Source organism: Lathyrus oleraceus, chromosome 4 (genome assembly GCF_024323335.1).
Source record: "Lathyrus oleraceus cultivar Zhongwan6 chromosome 4, CAAS_Psat_ZW6_1.0, whole genome shotgun sequence".
Lineage (NCBI taxonomy): Eukaryota > Viridiplantae > Streptophyta > Magnoliopsida > Fabales > Fabaceae > Lathyrus > Lathyrus oleraceus.
In genome coordinates, this window is record NC_066582.1 from 500,210,414 (window position 1) to 500,233,035 (window position 22,622).

The 22,622-nt window shown below is 34.8% G+C and overlaps 2 protein-coding genes across 2 annotated transcripts; one reads left to right on the forward strand and one right to left on the reverse strand.

The window, feature by feature from the left end:
• The first annotated feature begins 462 nt into the window (after positions 1-462).
• LOC127076835 (cysteine-rich receptor-like protein kinase 44) lies at positions 463-4,781 on the forward strand. Its single transcript, XM_051018628.1, has 7 exons — positions 463-1,438; positions 2,762-2,899; positions 2,971-3,092; positions 3,181-3,391; positions 3,481-3,718; positions 3,940-4,090; positions 4,208-4,781. The coding sequence occupies exons 1-7, from the start codon at positions 652-654 to the stop codon at positions 4,532-4,534; spliced, it is 1,974 nt and encodes a 657-aa protein (XP_050874585.1). The 5' UTR covers positions 463-651; the 3' UTR covers positions 4,535-4,781.
• A 2,221-nt stretch (positions 4,782-7,002) lies between these two features.
• Positions 7,003-9,420, reverse strand: LOC127076837 (DNA-directed RNA polymerases II and IV subunit 5A). Its single transcript, XM_051018630.1, has 3 exons — positions 8,878-9,420; positions 8,675-8,788; positions 7,003-7,411 (listed from the first exon to the last, which is right to left on the reverse strand). The coding sequence occupies exons 1-3, from the start codon at positions 9,256-9,258 to the stop codon at positions 7,286-7,288; spliced, it is 621 nt and encodes a 206-aa protein (XP_050874587.1). The 5' UTR covers positions 9,259-9,420; the 3' UTR covers positions 7,003-7,285.
• Positions 9,421-22,622: the final 13,202 nt, after the last annotated feature.

Genomic DNA, 22,622 nt, shown 5'->3' on the forward strand with positions numbered 1-22,622 from the left:
TAATTTTGAAGCTATTTTAAATGATTTTTCGTAAAAATCATTTTTGAGATATAATTTTTTGAAAAAATTACGATTTCGATTATAATCTGATCTTTAATAAAATATGATTGTGTTATAGAATATCAAAATTAATTTTTTAATTTAAAAAAAAATGAATATAAAATTTGTTATAATATTTTGAAAAATAAGTTTATAAATTCTATTTTTAAAAATTAAAAAAAAATCTATTTTTTTTAAGTTGAATCAAAGATGCCCTTAACCTAATGAAAATAATTTATTTATTTATGGATTTAATGGTGATGCATTGACAATATAAAAAAAAATATATTATTTTATCATGTCATACAAGTATTTTAAAATTTTCAGGACGGAATGCATGATCAAATATAAAATAAATTGATACATGCATCACCCTTTTTCTCTTTATTTATTTGTAATCAAACCTAAAAGAAGTGTAAAAGGGCATTTTCTATAAAAGAGAAAAGGTGTCAAAAACTATATCAAATCCCTTCTATATTCAACCCAAAAACAAAATCAAATCCCTTCTATATCTTTGGTAACAAGTAACAACAATTACAAAATCCATGAATCATCATTCCTTAGAAAAAAAATTGTTATGTAAATAATTGATTGATCCTCTAAAACAAAACAATGATTTCTACTTCAAAACAGATCTGGAAAATCTCCTACACAGTTTACATCCTGTTTGTTTTCATCACTCTATCCTCAACAACAGAAGCATCTCCAACATACAGAGGCTCTTATTGCAACGACACCACAAAATACGAACCAAACAGCACGCTATCTATAAACATCAATGTCCTCTTAAATTCTCTTACGACTAACTCTTCCCAACAACAAGACGGTTACTACATGACAATTATGGGTTTCGGCACAACTAACGCCGTTAACGGATTGTTTCTCTGTCGTGGCGACATCAACTCAAGCACTTGTGAGAAATGTGTGACTGACGCCGCTCAACAGATCAAACGGCGTTGTAACAACCAAACGGAAGCGGTTATTTGGTACGAAGAGTGTATGCTTCGTTATACCAATAAGTATTTTAAATTTTACAGTATCGAACCAAGGTTGAATCTGAAAGACGGTAAAACTGTCTCCGGCGTTGACTTTAAGTTGTTTCAAAATTCGGTGAATGATTTGTTGAAAAAGGTGGCGGTTATGGCGGCGCATTCGACGACGGCGAAGAAATTTGCTACCGGTGAAGTGGAAATCACGGGAACGTCGTTGACGGTTTATGGATTGGGGCAGTGTGTTACGGATTTGACGAGTTCTCAATGTGAGATGTGCTTAGGAATGGCGATCGGAACTTTGGCGGGGTGTTGCGGTGGTGAAGAAGGTGCAAGTGTTATGCTTGCGTCGTGTATTGTTAGATATCAACTCTATCCATTTTACAACGTAACTTCGTCTTCTTCTTCAGGTAATTTATTATTTTAATGTTTATTTTTAATGGTTTATTCGAATGGATTACATATTATTTTTATCCATTGATTTCTCAAATTTTACACATCTGATGTTGTAACTCTTTTTCATAATATTTTCTGGTCAACAAAAAACATTTTACAAAATTACAATATTTTAAAAACTTCAAATAAAATATTTTTTTTTATCATGTAAATATTGTTTATTAGTTTAAGAATTTAGTGCACCGTCAAATGTAACATAATATTACAGACATCCAATTAATATTTTTAGATTTCTCAAATTATATTATTATTTCAAAAATAAAATTGTAATTTGATAGATTACACGTCTTCATTAATCGGTAAAAATATTTTAGATTTTGTGTATATTCTTTTTTTTTCCTTAATTTAAATAATTCTTTATATAATGTTATTTTAAGCATTTTATCTTTTTATTATATTTTTTAAATATAAATATTTTTTAAAAGTTACTTATATTTTAAACTATTTTATATAAATATTTTAAAATATACTTTTAAAATAAATTATATATTTGTTTTTGACTATATTTTAAGTTTTAATAATAAATATTTATGTTATTAAATATTACAATTAGCTTAAAATAACTTATATTATTTTTTAAAAATTTCATAAAAGTTATTTTAAAAAATAATAAATTATAACAAACTGACTCAAAGTAACCATATAAATTACTTTACATACACTTTTTTAATTGTATATTGGTTTCTTAATTTTTAATATTTTCTACAAATTTCAGAGACTAAAAGTTCATAAAAATACAAATTTGAGAGACTATCAACATAATTTTAAAATTAAGAAACATGCACGAAAAAAAATTATAAAAATAATATACATATAGGTTGTCAAAAAAAAAAGAATACAAATGTATGAAATTAAATTTGAAAAACAAATAAACAAGATCAAAATTATAAAATTAAATAAAAACGTGTTCAAACCTTGTATTTAAAGAAAGATAAAACTACCATTAAAACTAAGAACAAGAAATTGACAGAACATGTTTAAGTTCAAAGTAGGAAAGCTCTTAGGATTTAAAGAATAATACAAAGAGATTTTATATTTATCATTTTTAAAAATACTTGTCAAGTTCAAAGATATAGCCTATCTAACTGAATTCAAAGTCTTTCTTCTCATCACTTGACAAATTTTTAGAGTTCTATAAGAAATGACCAATTAGATTTATTCATAAATATATACAATACATAATAATAGTCTTGTTCCCTCTCTTTCAAACCATAATGGTTTAAATCAATAGACAGAATTAGCTAAACTAATTACTTTTCCATAATATTACTATGCAGGAAAAAATAGAGTTGGAGCAAAAACAATTGTCATCATAATTTTCATTGCTTTTCTTTTGGTAGTACTTATATATGTAGCCTGTTATTGCAAAAAGAGACAATCAAGGCAGAGACGTAGGACAATGCTAAAGGAAAATTGTAAGTATAGTCAAAAATAACAATCAATTTGATTTTTTTGTCTGCTCATATTATGGTTAATTTTGGTTCAGTTGGGGATGAACTAAAAACACTTGAGTCATTACAATTCAAGTTTGCTACAATTGAAGCTGCCACCAACAAATTTTCAAAGGAGAATGAAATAGGTAAAGGAGGATTTGGTGTTGTCTACAAGGTAAACTATAGTGATTTTGTTTCGAATCCGAAATTTCTATATAAAATATTCTCGAGAGATATAAATAAAACTATATCTATTATTGCAGGGTGTTCTTTCTGATGGACAACAAATAGCAGTAAAGAAACTTTCAATAAATTCAGGACAAGGTTCTATAGAGTTTCAAAATGAAATATTACTCATAGCCAAGCTTCAACACATAAATTTGGTGACTTTGTTAGGATTCTGTTTGGAAGAACGAGAGAAAATGCTTATATATGAGTATGTGCCTAATAAAAGTCTTGATTATTTTCTATTTGGTAAGGATTCTCTAATCTTATACTTTACATTTTTTCTTAAACTAAAACTACACAGTTTCTTAATAAAATAGTTTATGATGAATTTGTAGATCATAAGAAACACAGGGTGTTATATTGGTTCGAGCGTTACAAAATTATAGAAGGAATTGCAAGAGGGATTCTTTACTTGCACGAGTATTCAAGACTTAAAGTCATACATCGAGATCTCAAATCTAGCAATATACTCTTAGATGATAATATGAATTCAAAAATATCTGATTTCGGTTTGGCAAGAATGGTTACAATTGATCAAGAACCGGGAAAAACTAACAGAATTGTTGGAACATAGTAAGTTTTCTTCTTAAAATCTCATTCTTTAATCATAGTTGCTTACCTATCTTGAGACCTTTCACTTTACATGTTCTTTAGATGGATTGAGTTTTTTCTATAACCATCAACAAAATTGTGAAAATAGTAATGCTTGTTATCTAGAATTTCATGCACAAAATATACTACTTAATAGCTTCAATTTCAACAGATTCTATAACCATCAATTTTTTTTTATATAGTGGTTATATGTCTCCAGAATATGCAATGCACGGACGATTTTCAGAGAAGTCAGATGTGTTTAGTTTTGGAGTTATAATTATTGAGATAGTTAGTGGAAAAAGAAATATTCGTCCTATTGAATCAGATGATTTTGAAGACCTCCTAAGTATCGTAAGTATTAAAATTTAATATTATTTCCTTTAATGATGCTCATATACATAACCATATATTTAATAACACAGAGAAAAAACAATGATTTGAAATCTTAAATTTGACAAATCCATGCAGGCTTGGAGAAAATGGAGAAGTGAAACGCCATTAGAAATGTTGGACCCCGTTCTAAAAGACTCATATTCTCATAGTGAAGTTATTAGATGCGTTCAAATTGGATTGTTATGTGTTCAAGAAAGTCCAGTTGATAGACCAACAATGGCACAAGTTGTGTCATATCTCAGTAATGTTTTAGTTGAATTACCATTTCCTCAAGAACCAGCACTTTCCATGGATAGGAGAAGGAGGTTAAACATAACAGAGTCTAGTTCGGGGCAGTTTAATAGTAATTCTTTAGGATCATCAATCAATGATATGACCAAGAGTCAATTTTTCCCTAGATAAATATGAGGTTGATTTTTCTCATTCAAATTATTTTGTATATTTTGATAACAAAACGATATTTATTTCATTGGCATCAATTGTATCAAGTACATATTATTATAGGTAAAAGGATTGTTTAGTGTACTCTAAATGGTGCTCACACACCTGGAAAAAGATGTATTTTTGAAAGCATTTAAAGTCCACGTCATATTTAGTGAGTCACACCACGAGGATGTATTTTCGTGTCCACGTCATATTTAGGGAGTCACACCCTCAATTTGTTATAAACTATTACGGAGATATATTTTCGTATATTTCCAAATGGATTTTGAGTTATATTAATGTATCAAATCTTCCTCGTTTCCCATTTTGAACAAAATTTTGTCTAAACAAATGGTGTGCGTGAGAATCTCAAATCCACCATTTTTTTTAACCTTGTTCAAATTTTCTATTGCATCTAATCCAAAAGCTTTATCAACTACTACTCAAGTTCATTTAATCCAAGAACTTGCACTTCTCACATTTGTTAAATTTTCTTTTTTTTTTCTTTTATATTTGTGATGCATGCATTACTAAATAGGTTGTTTAAAGTATATTAGGTTGTAGCTACACTCATCACTAGGTAGAGATTATTGAGACATACACCAACATTTATAGCATATGACATGAGGCATTTCTGTGTTTTCTGCCATTTATGCGTTTCAGAAAATACGGAAATGCACTTTTGTATTTTGTCTGAATTTGATTTTTTGAAATATATAAGTGCACTTCTATATTTTTCTGCATGATTTGGTTTTGCATGTCTATTATATGAGTTTGATTTTATTTGTTTTGTTTGCTTTAATTATAGGTAAAATGACTTACAACCAAGAATGATTGAAGCACGACAGAATGTCCTAGTAATCATTTGTTTGTAGGGAGAGCTAGACCCTCGCGATCACCAATTGGTGTCATTTGATGAGAAGTGTCCACTTTTGGAGTTCAGGTGTCTCTAGTCCATGTTAATGCACCTGATTTTGATGCTTTCGTTCATGATGTCATGCATGAGGAGGTCCATATGACACTTCACTATTGTCTTTGTATGTAAACCATGTTGTTAGGCATGTCTGGGATGGAGAGGTAAAAGAAATTTCTATTTACTCTTTAAAATATGCGTTATAATATTTGAACTTTCTAACAATGTTTTTTTCCAGTACCGTGATGCTTTAAAATGCACCAACCCACGATAGAAAAATCGTGAAGCTACAACAACCTAAAGAGAAATGGTTTCATGATGTGATGGAGCTATCTGGACTGCAAGATTCATGCATGACTGGTTATACTATTATTAATTGTGGTACGTTGTGAGCTTTCGTGGAGAGATGAAATTCAAAGATGTCATATTTTCATCTTCTGGATGGTGAGATGCCCATCACACTGGATGATGTGTCATCCATGTTATATTTTTTGATTAGGGGAAGATTAAGCAAGTCATGTTCCAGTTCAGGTTTCAACAAAGTATTCCAAAAGACTCATTCGTATATGCTCCTTCCACTATGGTTCGCATAGATGTTGATGTAATGTTTGATGCTTTCTATAACTATTTGGTACGAGAGGAAGCACAAAGTGTGTCAACTCCTCGCCTATGAAATAGTATATTCACAACATCTAATGATGTTTTAGAATGTCACATACTTACATGATACCATATACCCATGAAGATCCACCTAGACTAACTCATCATACGATATTATAGGAGAAGTTAGAGCATAGCATGTCATTTGTGTTACATGAATGTCGTCGTGTTAAGGATATTGCATGAGCAAGTATAGAGAGATGAGAGTTTTCATAAGACACTCATGGGAGGAGGACTACTATAGATATCTTTCTATCTGAAACACAAATGACATTGTAGTACATGAAACAAAGAAGTAACATGGACTCAGATATACTCAATAGTTCTCTTTGACGATGATGTTTGATTATAAATTTTAGATCGATTCTAATATATGATATTTGAATTGAATTACATTAATGTATGCTTTAATTGATGGCAAATTTATTTTTGATAGTATATCTAGTATAAATAACTTATAATATAAGATTTCTTAAAAAATGTCAAATTTATAATAATCTTATTGTCATAAAGAGTTATTACAAGAGTATATGTATTATTCTCTTAATTATGAAATAAGCACTTTGGGGTTATTACAGAAATGCACGTGTACTTACAGTGCGTACGGAAGTTTACTTCCATATTATGGCACAAGGACATTTTCAGATTTTATTAGAGGGAGTCTTCACCAATAAGGGTAGAAGAGCAACCCCATATGAAGGTTTTTATTATATTAATAGATATACAATGAAGTATCAATAATAATTTGCTCTAGTTCCTTCAGGTTAGCTTTTCATAATAATATGAAATCTAGTTCAAAGAAATTTTCAGAGGACTTTTTACAAAACAGAGGATTCTTTATATCTTAATAATTTGCTCATGGACCATACAGAAATAATCGAATTCAAGATTGTTCCAGAAGTTTAATCTTAGTAGAAATGAACATGAATTTAGCTTTAAGTTGACCAGGGAGCATATAGAACTGTTAATTCAAGTTTGTTGCCAAAGGAAACTTAGTCTCATACGTTAATATTATTTTAGCCACATTTCCTTAGGCTTACAACAAGTAGGTAAACACGAACTACTAAAATGTAGTAACTGTCACCCATTACCCAAAAAAAAAAGGTTGTATAATCATTGTCCGTGTTTCTCAACAAAATCAGCAGACAAGGAAATCCTTAAACAACAAACCGGTATGTAACATATCTTCCTGCAGTCTCACTTGGCCGGATAATCTTAACAACTTGTCCACGCTTCAGGCCATAGTATCTTGCAACAGGATCTGTTACCTGGATTCTAGGTAGCTGAGAAGCAGAACATAGATATTAGATATAATGCTATAATTGCAAACACAGAAATGGTGTATTAAGAACACTACATCCAGTAGACAAAGAATGAAGGAGTAAACACTAAGTTGTTTGTTTCAACATGCTTAATTACATCCAAATCTAAATCATAAACTAAGTTGTACTTTATCATGGAACCAGAAAAGAAAGAAAGATGAAGATTGGAGAAGATAAAGGCCTGTGTGTGCAGGTATACACATTAAGTATATAAAAGGCATATAACCATAATGAAATCATATAATTTCAGAAGGAAGAGTATGGCTTTCCATACTGACATGTAGTACTTCATTGGAATCTCATCTAGATACCTATAACTACCAAATACATGAGCAGAGAAATTATTTATGTGAAGATTTCTAAGGAGTGTTTGAGGTATGTCGAAGGGAAAAACAAATGCTTTTTGGAAACACATCGTAAAGGTGTTGGTGCATTATATACCCTTAAAAATTGATGTGATTTACTTTATGTTATTCTAAGGGTGTCAACTATATACCCTTGATTCTGGAATCTTATCTTCCTTCTAATAACTATCAATTACATGAGCAATGAGACTATCAATTACATGAGCAATGAGACTATCTACACGAAGATTTCTGATTGCCCTAATCACTTAAGTGAGATAAGAGATAACTAGGAAATAATATTACTTGTTATATTTTTGTCCTTGCAGAATGTTCTATACCTATATCACAGATTTGTATGGTTCTGATTTTGTTTAAGAACTTCAACATCATCTTCAGGTCTATTCCTAATAGGATAAAGTGTAAAGCTTTAAGAATTATTTTTCTGTCAAATAAGCTTAGCATCTCTTCTGTCGAGTGGTTGCAGCCAGTCAGCAACAGTTGTACAAAGAGATGAGCCAATCAATTAAAGAGAATGCCGCAAAAGGGCAATGCTTTATAGCAGTTTGCGGTAATTGCGGCTATTCAATGTTTATATTTAAAGGCAAATGGCGGCTAGCATATACCGTGAGAGTGGGGTACAGATGATGCAATTATAAAAGAAAATAAACAATTTTAAACAATTTTTCAGGAACCGATACAAATAGCATCCAACATCAACTACTAATTTTCTGTGCCTGACACTAACAAAACCCTAATAGTTTACATTTTTACTTTGTCTTTCCTCCAATATTACAAAGCCATCACACACATTCATTCAATCCCTACTAAAACAACACAAGATTTCCACCAAAAAAATATATCAAAGTAATACACTAACCTGAGTTTCCTTAACAGTGTATCTCTCAAGTAAGGTTTTCTTCTCAGGATCAGTGAGCACCTGATGTTCCGGCACAAGCACATGGTCTTTTATGTTTACCAGCAATTCCGCCTCCTGCAAACACAAACAACACCAACAATTAGTTACCTCAACCGTTAGAAAAAAATTAGGGTTTAGAAAGGGATAAATGGTTAAACAATTACCTGAAAAACTTCCAAGTGGAATTTGGAAGCCATTTCAGAGACACATGTTCGTGCAAATGGAGTGAGACTAGTCTGACAAACAAGGATCGCTCTGTAAACATTCTCAGAATTCATCCGATTGGTGTAAGTCTTCATAGTCTTGACGCCGACCTTAGCTTCCTCAGGGAAGAAGACGTAGATCTGATCGGACTGTTTATCTTTTTTGGCTTTGTTAATAACGAGATCTTCTCTCTTCATATTATCGCCATATTTATTCTTGAAATCGTGTTTCGACATGTTAAGCTCAAAGTCTCCGACGAGGTAATTCCGATCTTTAAGCATTTGCATCACCGTTTTACGGATCCTATATAGTCTCGTTATCTCATCCTCTGTGAGTACCATTGTCGCGCCGCTCTTCGAAACACGGAGGATGAATTTGTGGGTTCGGTGACTTGGTGGTGGCGGAAGCTACGGCGTTGCGGCTAGGGTTATCTTTCGCTTTTGACCGATGTTTCGTAGAGAGATAGAAGCTGGATCAGATTATGCTAATTTAATGTGGAATTTGGGGATTATTGTGTTAATATAGCCTAGGCTGACAAAAAATTTGAAACCCACCCAAACCGTCCTATCAAACAGGCCCGCACATTTTCGGTTCGGGTGGACCCATTTTTTTAATTACCTGATTATAAATTTAGGAAAAGAAATTCTTACTTAATAGAAAAAAAATATATTTTAGGGATGTATCACTGAACTATCATACACTATTTTATAACGTATTAATTAAGTGTTAATTTATTCAGATTAAAAAAAAATTGAAAGGTGTATTTTTGGATATCTTCAACAAATATATTGATATGTTAACAGTCCAAAGGATATTTCAGAGATACATCCCCGACATTTATGATGGATTTTGAAATTTTTGTCACATTTACATATCAAATATATTCGTAGATATATTTCCGAAATAAATTGATAAAACATTCACTTGCATGATCACAAACTCATACTTATTTTCTGAAATTCTTATATCAGATATGAGATATCGAAAGTAATGTCACGACACTAATATTTGAGTAAAGCAAACAGAATAAACATAAAGAATAGTAATGCACGAGACACAAGCAATTGTTAACCCAGTTCGGTCCAACTCACCTACATCTGGGGGCTACCAAGCCAAGAAGGAAATTCACTAAAATAGAATTAGTTCAAAGACTCTCCGTACACTTCAACTAGTTACAGTCTTTCTCACATAATCTCTACCCGTGCAATTTCTACCTAAGCACTTTTAGATATGAGAACTCACTCACTTCCCTACAATCACACCTTTGATTTTAAACAACAATTCCTTGAGAAAAGAAAACACTTTTCAATAACACACTCTTGATTTTACTTCACAGTTTCAATCAAGAAGACACACTGTTAATCTTGTTTAACAACTTTGATCAAGAAGGCACACACTTGATCTTGCTTAACAGCTTTGATCAAGTAGACACACACTCTTGCTTAACAGCTTTAGAGTGACAAATTACAACCACAAATCAGACCAATTCAATCATCAATGGATGACTTGAATGGCTTACAAGTCTTACGACTAAACAAGACACAAACCCTAGCTCTCTCTCTGTATTTCGCTCAGTATTGGTTGTGTGTTAAAATAGGTTTTCCAAGTCCCTTTTTATATAAACTTTCAGCTGGGCTTGGAAATCTTGAAAACCCTAAATCTATTTTCCAATCAAATCTTCTCATGACAGCTGGTTAGATCTCCTTGGAAAATAAGTAAATCAGGTTGTAATCCATGATTGAATGCGCCTGCAAATCAGATCTTCAATCATACAAAGATTGCCATTAATTATGCAATCACAAAACACCAGACATTCACACTGAATATTTTGTGTACAGGATGTCATGACATCGGGTATGACATCCTGGAGTAATCCTGCATAATTCCATAATTCCATTATTAATTTCCAACAGGTACAACCATATCAGATGCCATGTCATTGTGTATGACATCTTGAAACAATCCTGCATGATTATATTTCTTAAACTCCAGCATGTACACATCATCAGATGCCATGTCATTATGACATTCTGAAACAATTCTGCATGATCATGTTCTTGAACTCCAACAGGTACATACGATATCTCATGTTAAGATATCACATATAACATCTTGTGAACACTCTTTGTTTTATCAAAATTGTTGCCAACACTTAGAACCAACAAACTCCCCCTTTGGCAAATTTTGGCTAAAACATATATCTGTCCTTTTATGTTCACAAGAGAAACTATCAGCAGTTAAACAACAGTTTCAACAACAACAAAAGCAAATATAATTACTAGTTATAGCTACTAGTAATACACACATGCACAAGGGTATTTCTCCTCCCCCTAAATCTGTGCAACACAAACAGAATTACTAGTTATGGATGCAACTAGTAAGACACACAAATGCACAAGGGTACTACTTTTCCCCCTAAGTTTGTGCATCACCAACATCTCCTTTAATAATAACAGCACATGTAACAATCAGAATGTCATTCTGACATTTGCTTCAACATCACCTGTGCACCACATCAGACATCCTCTTTGACATCTGTAAACAGAACAACATTCTGTTTAACAATAGTTGTCCATCTGTCCAGCCACATACATCTCCTCACAGCTCCAGCTCCACATACTCCACATAAACACTTCTCCCCCTTTTTAGTCAAAATTAACCAAAGGTGACCAATTAGACAAAATAAATGTCGATTAGCCTAGCAGAGAATGTCAGATCAGATGTTATAACATTAAAAATGTTAAAACATAATTGTTCAGGAGATACATACCACCATTATACACAACTGTGATAGTTGAGATAATGAACAAATCCATGGAACTCATTAAGAGCCCAAAATATTACAAACAAACATCAATGAGGACTACCACAAATTACACAATTAAACAGAAAACAATAAAAACTTCAGCTTCCAAACATCAGTACCAGAAAAGTCTTCAGCCACAGCACACCTCACAAAACCCAGAAATATCCTCTGGGATATTAACCACACACTCCTTTGCTTGCTATAGGTTCTCACGAATACAGATCCCCAACTTCCCTCTTAACCATTCAAATTGATTGGCATCCAAAGCTTTAGTGAAAATGTCAGGTAATTGCTTTTCAGTAGTAACATGCTTCAGCGCTATGATCTTCTCTTCCACAAGTTCTCTAATGAAGTGATGTCGAATATCAATGTGTTTTGTCCTACTGTGCTGAATAGGATTTTTGGAGATATTTATAGCACTCAGGTTATCACAGTATAATGTCATGACTTCTTGTGTGACACTGTATTCAGACAACATTTGTTTCATTTAGACCAGTTGAGAATAGCTACTTCCAACTGCTATGTATTTAGCTTCAGCAGTGGATAGAGATACAAAGTTGTGTTTCTTGCTAAACCATGATATCAGATTGTTACCTAAGAAGAAACATCCTCTTGATGTGCTTTTTCTATCATCAGCACTCCCAGCCCAGTCAGCATCACAGTACCCAATCAGCATAGATCCAGATCCATGAGTATATAACATCCCATAGTCACTGGTGCCATTGACATATTTCAATATTCTCTTCACTTGGTTTGTGTGACTGACTTTTGGTTCAGCTTGACATCTAGCACAAACATCAACATCAAATGCAATGTCAGGTCTGCTTGCTGTGAGATATAGCAGACTGCCTATCATGCTTCTATATAGACTTTGATCTATACTTACACCATTTTCATCTTTGGAGATTTTCACATGTGTAGGAGCAGGTGTCCTTTTATGGCTTACATTCTCCATGCCAAACTTCTTCACAATGTTCTTGGCATACTTGCTTTGAGATAGGAAAATAGAGTCTTCCATTTGTTTGACGTGTAACCCAAGAAAGTAGGCCAGTTCTCCAACAAGGCTCATCTCAAACTCAGATTGCATTTGTCTAACAAAGTGTTCAACCATCTGTTCTGACATCCCACCAAATACAATGTCATCTACATCTATTTATGCCACCATGAGCTTCCCTCCTTCATTCTTCACAAATAGATTTTTGTCAATACCTCATTTCCTGTATCCATTGTCAATGAGGAACACTGTGAGTCTCTCATACCAAGCCCTGGGAGCTTGCTTCAACCCATAGAGGGCTTTCTTTAGTCTGTACACATGTTGTGAAAGATTTGGATATGTGAATCCTTTAGGCTGTTCAACATACACTTCTTCATTTAAGTGATCATCCAAAAAGGCACTTTTTACATCCATTTGAAACAGTTTGAATTTCAGAATACAAGCCACTCCAAGCAATAATCTAATTGACTCAAGGCGAGCTACAGGAGCAAATGTTTCATCAAAGTCCACCCCTTCAACTTGAGTATATCCTTGAGCTATTAATCTTGCTTTGTTCTTAGTAACAACCCCTTGTTCATCAGATTTATTCTTATATACCCACTTTGTACCTATGACATTTATTCCTTCAGGTCTAGGAACCAATTCCCATACTTCATTCCTCTTGAATTGACCTAACTCTTCTTGCATGGCATTTATCCAGAACTCATCAGTCAAGGCTTCCTTGACATTCCTAGGTTCAATCTTTGACACAAAGCAACCATGTGAGATCACTTCCCTAGATCTAGTAGTGACCCATTTATTTGGATCTCCTATGATAAGATCTTTGGGATGGTCCTTCTGAATTCTGACAGAGGGTCCCTTGTAGATTTTGTCATCGTCAGGTTCAGCTTGAGGAGATTCACTTTCCTTCTCTTTGTCTGAGAAGTCAGTTGGGGAATCATTCAGAGATGTCTCAACATCGTCTGTGACATCACTCTGTTGGTCATCCACCACAACATTAATGGATTCCATCAACACATTAGTTCTGGAATTAAAGACCCTGTAAGCTCTGCTGGTAGTTGAATAGCCCAAAAATATTCCCTCATCACTTTTGGGATCCATCTTCCTTCTTTGCTCACGATCTGCCAAGATATAGCATTTACTACCAAATACATGGAAGTATTTGACTATAGGTCTTCTTCCTTTCCAAACTTCATATAGGGTTGTGGGAGTCCCTTTCTTCAATGTCACTATGTTGTGAACATAGCAGGCTGTGTTCATGGCTTCAGCCCAAAAATGGTAGGGCAATTTCTTAGCATGAATCATAGATTTGGCTGATTCTTGAAGAGTTCTATTCTTTCTTTCCACCACTCCATTTTGCTGGGGGGTAATGGGAGATGAGAACTCATGATGAATTCCTTCTGAAGACCAGAATTCAGCAAATTTGTTGTTCTCAAATTCCTTCCCATGATCACTTCTAATTATGATGATAGGGCTTTTCTTTTCTCTCTGTAGTTTTAGACAAAGCTCCTTGAAGACTTCAAACACATCAGATTTTTCTCTTATGAAATTGATCCAGGTGTATCTAGAGAAGTCATCCACCACCACATATGCATACTTCTTCCCACCAAGACTTTCTACTTGCATGGGTCCCTTCAGATCCATATGGAGGAGTTCCAAAACTTTGGTAGTGGTGTCATGTCTGAGCTTCTGGTGTGACATCCTTGTCTGTTTACCAATCTGACATTCTCCACAGATTTTTCCTTCATCAATCTTTAAGTTGGGAATTCCTCTAACAACTTCAACATATATGATCCTTCTCATACCTTTAAGATGCAGGTGGCCTAATCTTTGATGCCATATCTTCACTTCTTCCTCTTTGGCTAAGGTACACATTGAAGAGTAACCAGTTTCTTGAGAGCTCCACATGTAGCAGTTGTCTTTTGACCTAACTCCTTTCATGATAACTTCATTTTCCTTGTCAGTAATCAGGCATTCAGTTCTAGTGAAGTTTACATTCAGACCTTGATCACACAGTTGACTGATGCTTATTAGATTTGCAGTCAATCCCTTAACCAGTAGGACATTATCAAGGTCAGGAACTCCAGGGCAATCCAGCTTACCCATTCCCTTGATTTCACCCTTTACTCCATCATCAAAGGTAACATAACTCATGGCATGAGGGTGAAGGTCAACTAGCAGATTTTTGTTTCCAGTCATATGTCTGGAGCAAACACTGTCAAAATACCAATCTTCTTTGGATGAAACTCTGAAGGAAGTGTGAGCTATTAGGCTTGTAACCTTTGTCATAGGAACCCATTACTTTTTGTTGACAGGCCTGTAAGGTTTGGATCTTGATTGATATTGAGTCTGCTCAGGGGTAGGATAACCATATAACTTATAGCAGAAGGGCTTCAGGTGGCCAAATTTTCCACAGTGATGACATCTCCATTTTTTATGCTTCCCTTTCTGCTGTCTTCCCTTCTGATGTTGAGACATATGATGTGACATCTCAGGTTTGTTTTTAACATGGTTGTACTTAGGTTTGGATTTTGGTTTACAACCAGTGTAACTGCACTCAGCCTTAGATTCATTGAATCCAATGCCAGATTTGTCCCCTGTTATTTGTCCAGTATGGAGAATCTTGTCTAAGATGTCAAATCCATTGTTAAGCATTCTTACATACTTGTTCGTCTCATCTAGTTTGGATTGTAGGAGTACTGCTTCAGTCTTCAACTTGGAGATGGTTTCCACATATTCTTCCTTTTCATTTTACAGTTGAGCAATCACTTTCCTCTGAGTTTCAACTTGTCTGCACACTCCTGCACTTTTATTGCACAATTCTTTGTAGTTTGTGGCCAGCTCTTCAAAGGTTACTTCATCCTCTTCTAACTCTTCATCAGAACCCCATCTTTCTGTCAATGCAGTCACATGATTTGCAGCTTCTTCTATTTCACTTCCATAAGACCAAGAAGCAGCAAGACTCATCTTTTGTTTCTTGAGGTAGGTCCCACATTCAGTTTTAATATGACCATACACACTACACTCATAGCACTGAACTTTTTTGGGCTTTTCTTCCGACCTTGTTCTTCTACCAAGACTGTTGGATTTACTGATGTCAGATGCGATGTTCTTAACATTAGATCTCACATCAATCTTTTTCATAAGTCTGTTGAACTGTCTTCCCAACATTGCTACCTCTTTTGCCAGATCTTCATCAATATCTTGACCACCTTCCTCATCTTCCTCTTCAGTGTTTGACATGAAGGCCATGCTCTTGGTTTTCTTTTCAGATCCATCACATATTCTCATCTCAAATGTTTGGAGGGATCCAATTAGCTCATCAACTCTCATATTTGAAATGTCTTGAGATTCTTTTATGGCTGTTACTTTCATAGCAAATCTCTTGGGGAGTGATCTGAGTATTTTACTTACTAACTTTTCATCTGACATCATCTCTCCCAAAGCACCAGAGGCATTGGCAATTTCAAGGATACTCATGTGAAATTCATGAATATTTTCATCTTCTTTCATCCTTAAGTTTTCAAACTTGGTGGTGAGCAGCTATAGTCTATACATTTTCACTCCATAGGTGCCTTCATGAGTGGTTTTAAGAATGTCCCAAGCATCTTTAGCCACTTCACAATTGTTTACTAATCTGAAGATGTTTTTGTCTACTCCATTGAAGATAGCATTCAAAGCTTTAGAATTTCCAAGGGCTAGATCATCCTCCTCCTTAGACCATTGTTCTTCAGGCTTCTTATCAGCAGTGGCTTCTCCTTTCCTTAGTAATTATTGGATGCTCCCATCCTGTTAACACAGTCTTCCGTGCCTTATTATCAAGAGTTTTTAGGAAGGCTACCATTCTAGGTTTCTAGTAGTCATAGTTAGATCCATCCAAAATTGGTGGTCTGTGAATAAATCCTCTATCTCTCTCCATTGTACCAGAAAGTGTTGTCCCTAAATCTCACCCAGAACCAGAGCAGGATACCTGCTCTGATACCAATTGAAATTCTGGTATTAGATATGAGATGTCGAAGGCAATGTCACGACACTAATATCTGAGTAAAGCAAACAGAATAAAGATAGAGAATAGTAATGCACGAGACACAAGCAATTGTTAACCCAGTTCGGTCCAACTCACCTACATCTGGGGGCTACCAAGCCAGGAAGGAAATTGACTAAAATAGAATCAGTTCAAAGACTCTCCGTACACTTCAACAAGTTACAGTCTTTCTCACCTAATCTCTACCCGTTCAATTTCTACCTAAGCACTCTTAGATATGAGAATCCACTCACTTCCCTACAATCACACCTGTGATTTTAAACAACAATTCCTTGATAAAAGAAAACACTTTTCAATAACACACTCTTGATTTTACTTCACAGTTTCAATCAAGAAGACACACTCTTGATCTTGCATAACAACTTTGATCAAGAAGACACACACTTGATCTTGCTTAACAGCTTTGATCAAGTGGATACACACTCTTGCTTAACATCTTTAGAGTGACAAATTACAACCACAAATCAGACCAATTCAATCATCAATGGATGACTTGAATGGCTTACAAGTCTTACGACTAAACAAGACACAAACCCTAGCTCTCTCTCTGTATTTCGCTCAGTATTAGTTGTGTGTTAAAACAGGTTTTCCAAGTCCCTTTTTATAGAAGCTTTTAGCTGGGCTTGGACATCTTGAAAACCCTAAATCTATTTTCCAATCAAATCTTCTCATGACAGTTGGTTAGATCTCCTTGATAAATAAGTAAATCAGCTTGTAATCTATGATTGAATGCGCCTGTAAATCAGATCTTCAATCATACATAGATTGCCATTAATTGTGCAATCACAAAATACCAGACATTCACATTGAATGTTCTGTGTACAGGATGTCATGACATCGGGTATGACATCCTAGAGTAATCCTGCATAATTCTATTATTCCATTATTAATTTCCAGCAGGTACAACCATATCAGATGCCATGTCATTGTGTATGACATCTTGAAATAATCTTATATGATTATATTTTTAAAACCTCAGCAGGTACATCAGATGCCATGTCATTATGACATTCTGAAACAATCCTGCATGATCATGTTCTTGAACTCCAGCAGGTACATAGGATATCTCATGTTAAAACATCACACATAACATCTTGTGAACACTCTTTGTTTTACCAAAATTGCTGCCAACAATTAGAACCAACATTTTCCACTCAAAACTCTCTTCAAAAACCATTTGACTCTTAATCAACATTTTTACTCTAAATTATCATTATTGTGTTTCATCACATCAAAGAGAGCAAAAGAAGTTGGAATTACAAATAAAAATCATTTATATCAAGTCTCATTGTTCACATTAAGCTTTTTTTTTTTTTTTGAAAATGTTCATTTTATTCGGATATACATCTCTTGATTCTATATGAACTCGTCTGAAGATGCATCTCTGTAGATTGTCTGTTATTATTTTTTCAGCTCTGTTTATAGTATTAGCAGTTTTTGAGTGTTTTATTGTAATTGTTTTCATTAGATATGGTGCACTCCGATGTTTTCCCTAAACACGATGTGCCATCGGATGTCAAAGGTGTTGTTGTGAAGGAGTTAGATGTTGTCAACCAATTTAAGAATGAGCAAGAGTTTAAATTTTATGATCACATGCTCAATAGATTCGTACGAAGGCCTCCAAAGTGGGATTTGGTGTGGTAATCGGAAGTTCCGATAGTGGTTCATATAGAAGAGATGCATTTGTGACAATAACATGCGAAAGAAGTGGAAAATATATACTTCCTCTCCAGGATTTTAAACGAGATGATATTATTTCAAGAAAATGTGAGTGTCCCTTCAAGTTGCATGGTTATTTGTTGGCAAATAAGAAATGAATATTTAATGTCATATGTGGGTTACATAACCATGACTTCTGTGAAAAGTTAGCCAGTCGTCCAATTACATGTCGCCTCATGTTGGAAGAGAAGGAATGTGTTTCAGACATGACATTGAATTTGGTTCAACTGAAAAACATACTTTCAACATTGAAACATAAAAGACCCGAAAATATCTCAAACATCAAGCAAGTGTACAATATTCGGCACCAAAATAACAATGCACTAATGGGGGATAGAAGTGAAATGCAATAAATATTGAAACTTTTGGATGATAGCAGTTATGTTTACAGGTACCAAACATGTGAGGATAGAGTAACCATTAGAGATATATTTTGGACTCATTCTCATTCCATCAAGTTAATCAACATGTTTCCTACTAAGCTCATCATTGATTCAATGCACAAGACCGACAAGTACAAACTTCTAATATTAAAGATGGTTGGTGTTACCTCTACTGAGAATACCTATTATGTTGGGTTTGTGTTTCTAGAGAGTGAAAAAAATAGAATGTTACTTAGGCCTTAGAGGTGTATTGGGCAATGTTGAAGGATAAAAAAGAGATGCTAAAAGTAATTGTTACAGACCGTGATACCATAATAGGTGATTACATCAAAGCAATAGAAAATAAAAACTGAATAAACCAAAAAGAAAAATACACAAAGAAATTTCAAACCTCCCTTGGGTTGCCTCCCAAGCAGCGCTTCGTTTAATGTCGCATGGCTCGACGGGACACCTCATACTCAGATGAGTTTAACAGTTTCAATTGGTCCCCCTTCACCGGGATCATATGGTTTCAACCTCTGACCATTAACCTTGAAGGTGTCGCCATTATTCTCATTTAAAACACCAATACCACTTTTATGTTTCTTCAGTACCTTTTCATCTTCTAATTCTGGTGAAGATCTCAGATCCTCCCACCTGCGTGGTTTGTATTTCCTCCAAGGGGTTTGTGTGTCCAGCACAGCAAGCACTTCTTTTTCTTTTTCCTCATCCTTCTCCTCCATCTCTCTGACCGACAGACTAAGAACTCTTTCTAACGGTAATTCAGGAAACTTTCTTTAAATTGTGCTAGTTACAATTTGATCAATCACTTCCACAGAGTGGTTTGTACACATATTCTCTTTATGTTTCATAGTATCTCGGACATCAATTCTGAGCTCTTCATCATACACCTTTAGGGTCATGGTACCTTCCTCCATATCTATATTGCATCTCCCTGTTTCTAAGAAAGGTCTGCCCAGAATCAGAGGTATCTCTTCATCTTTTGGCATTTCCAAAATTACAAAATCAACAGGAAAAACAAATTTATCAACTTTGACCAGAACATCCTCAACTACCCCAAAAGGTCTCTTCACTGAGTGGTCAGCAAATTGAAGTGTCATTCTGGTATCTTGAACATTTCCAATTCCTAGCTTCCTGTAAATAGACAAAGGCATAAGGCTAACACTAGCCCCCAAATCAATCAGCGCCCTTTTAAAGGACCTATCTCCAATGGTACACGGGATGGTCACAGAACCTCTATCTGGCTTCTTTACTGGAATCTTCATACCCTGCAAAATAGCACTACAAGTTTCAGTTAGTATAACAGGGTCAGTGTCAGTGGTGCGCTTCTTGGAGATAATGTCTTTCATGAATTTCGCATAGATAGGCATCTGCTCGAGTGCCTCAGAGAATGGAATATTGATTTCTAATTTCCTGAACAACTCCATGAATTTCTGAAAAATTTTCTCATCTTGCTTCTTCTTTTTGTTTCTTTGTGGGAAAGGAAGCTTAATGATGGGTTTTGGTTCAGGGAGCTTTTCTTGTACCATCGGAGGTATTACAATTTCTTCCTCAGATGGTGTCTTGTTTTCTAAGATTTCTAGGTCCACTTCAAGCAACTGATCTTCTTCTTCATCCTTCTTCTTACGATCTTCAACATATCTTCCGCTTCTTGTTGTTACCGCACTCACATTATGGTGCTCCCTCGGATTTGTCACTGTTGCACTAGGTAATGCGTCCGATGTTTGAAAATTTGTTATCTGTTGTGCTATCTGACCCAATTGAATCTCCAGATTTTTAATGGATGCATTGGTGCTCTTCTGATTATTCCTGGTCTCCTCCTGAAATTGCATATTCTGAGTTGCCATCTTCTCTATAGCAATCTCCCACTCCGCTTTCTTCGGTATTTGTTGCTGATAAGGTTGCTGTTGTGATTGATATTGTGGTTGGTAAGGTGGTTGTTGTTGTGGAGGTCCTTGATTCTGAATATTACCTTGCTGATCTTTCCAAGAGAAATTAGGATGATTTTTCCACCCTGGATTATATGTATTTGAGTAGGGATTATTCTGCCTCAGGTAATTTATAGCTTGCACTTGTTCTGCGGTTGCAACACAATGCATGGTAAAGTGTGGTCCACTACAAATCTCACAAATCATGGTCGGAACCGGTTGAACTTGAGCAACAGTCTGGGTACCTAAATTCATAGCTTTCAATCTTCTTTCAACCTCAGCAGCAATCTGGTCTTCCATTTTCACTACCTGATTTGCTAATTTCAAGTCAATTTTTCCTTCCGGCTGATTCACAGTACGGTCATATAATTCCAAATGCTCATTCGCTGCAATAGCTTCGATGATCTTTTTGATACCGGTTGCTGTTGAAAAATTAGATGAGCCACCGGCAGCTGTATCAATGAGCTGCTTAGTTCTCATCTTTAGCCCGTTTACAAAATTCTGCATTTGTTCAGTTTCATCCAGATTATGTGTAGGACATGCAACTAAACATCTCTTGAATCTTTTGTATGCATCTCCAAGTGTCTCTCCGTCTTTCTGTTTAAAATTCACAATGTCATACCTCTTACGGATATACACAGAAGCAGGAAAATACTCATTCAAGAATGTTGTTTCCATTTGTTGCCATGTAGTAATGCTTCCTGCAGGTAGGGAATAGAACCATTCCTCAGCGTCCTCAGATAACGTGAATGGAAACATGACCAATCTCTTTGCCTCTTCAGAATGCCCATCAATTTTTAATGATGTAGTCATAGTAAGAAACCTCTGCAGATGCTTGTTTGCATCCTCATTGATCTTTCCTGCAAAAGGTTTGCTTTCTAACTGACGGATAGTTGAGGGGTGTAACTGGAAGTGAGCAACATTAACAGGTTGGTTAACAATGGTCAACCGCACTGCTGGGTTATTCTGTCTGCCATAGTCACCTAAAAGTCTTTCCGCTGGGGGTGGGTCTGTAGCCATGTTAACAGTGTCTGGATGTGAGTATGTGTCTGACTCAGATTTTTCGGATTGAACAGAAGCTGGTGTTCTAGGTGTGGCCGGTTCTTCGGTGTCAGAGTTTGCCAGTTTCTTTCTTCTAGCTTCTCTGAGCTTTGCGCGCAATGTTCTCTCTGGTTCTGCGTCAAAATAAAAATTAGCTGAGGCCTTACCTCGCATACACAGATTAGACAGAAATTAGTTATAATAACAATAACAATTAAAATTAAACTATAAATAAAATTTTGGATGCAGAGCAACAAAATTCTAATTGAAAATAAATTAATAAACTCTATTATCTTTGGCAGTCCCCGGCAACGGCGCCAAAAACTTGATGGGAAAATAGCAAGTGTACTATTTTTCTCACTGTAGAAATAAAAGGGAAATTCCCCGTTTGTCGATCTCAAGGACTGCTTGACGACACAGAGTTTATAGATTGTTTCAATTAGACAAAAGCCTTTGGTTTTTGTGTTGTGATTAATTATACTACCAATTACAGATAAATAAAACAAGTAAAAAGGTTGAGCGAGATACAAATGAGAGAAGATTGCTAGGGTTTGGTGAATGAAACTTCTTGCAACAGATATAATTTATGAAGGTTTAGACAATATTCCTGTCCAATTAAGTCCGGTCCTCCAGATTATCTATTCCTAATTCCTTAGTGAAAAGACCTTTGATTATGTAACCTAATTACTATGTCCATAAATAATTAAGTTCATACTCAAGCATTCAAATATCAAGAATTACCGGTCAGATAGAAAATCCCTAGTCCTAGGTTATTTTTACTATCCAAAG

What these genes read in the sequence shown, in the direction of transcription:
- LOC127076835 (XM_051018628.1), top strand. Translation starts at nt 652, where the DNA reads ATGATTTCTACTTCAAAACAGATCTGGAAAATCTCCTACACAGTTTAC. An exon ending in AACTTCGTCTTCTTCTTCAG is followed by an intron (nt 1,439 to 2,761) that starts GTAATTTATTAT and finishes ATTACTATGCAG; the next exon opens with GAAAAAATAGAGTTGGAGCA. An exon ending in GATTTGGTGTTGTCTACAAG is followed by an intron (nt 3,093 to 3,180) that starts GTAAACTATAGT and finishes CTATTATTGCAG; the next exon opens with GGTGTTCTTTCTGATGGACA.
- LOC127076837 (XM_051018630.1), bottom strand. Translation starts at nt 9,258, where the DNA reads ATGGTACTCACAGAGGATGAGATAACGAGACTATATAGGATCCGTAAA. An exon ending in TCCACTTGGAAGTTTTTCAG is followed by an intron (nt 8,789 to 8,877) that starts GTAATTGTTTAA and finishes TTGTGTTTGCAG; the next exon opens with GAGGCGGAATTGCTGGTAAA. An exon ending in ACACTGTTAAGGAAACTCAG is followed by an intron (nt 7,412 to 8,674) that starts GTTAGTGTATTA and finishes TCTGCTTCTCAG; the next exon opens with CTACCTAGAATCCAGGTAAC.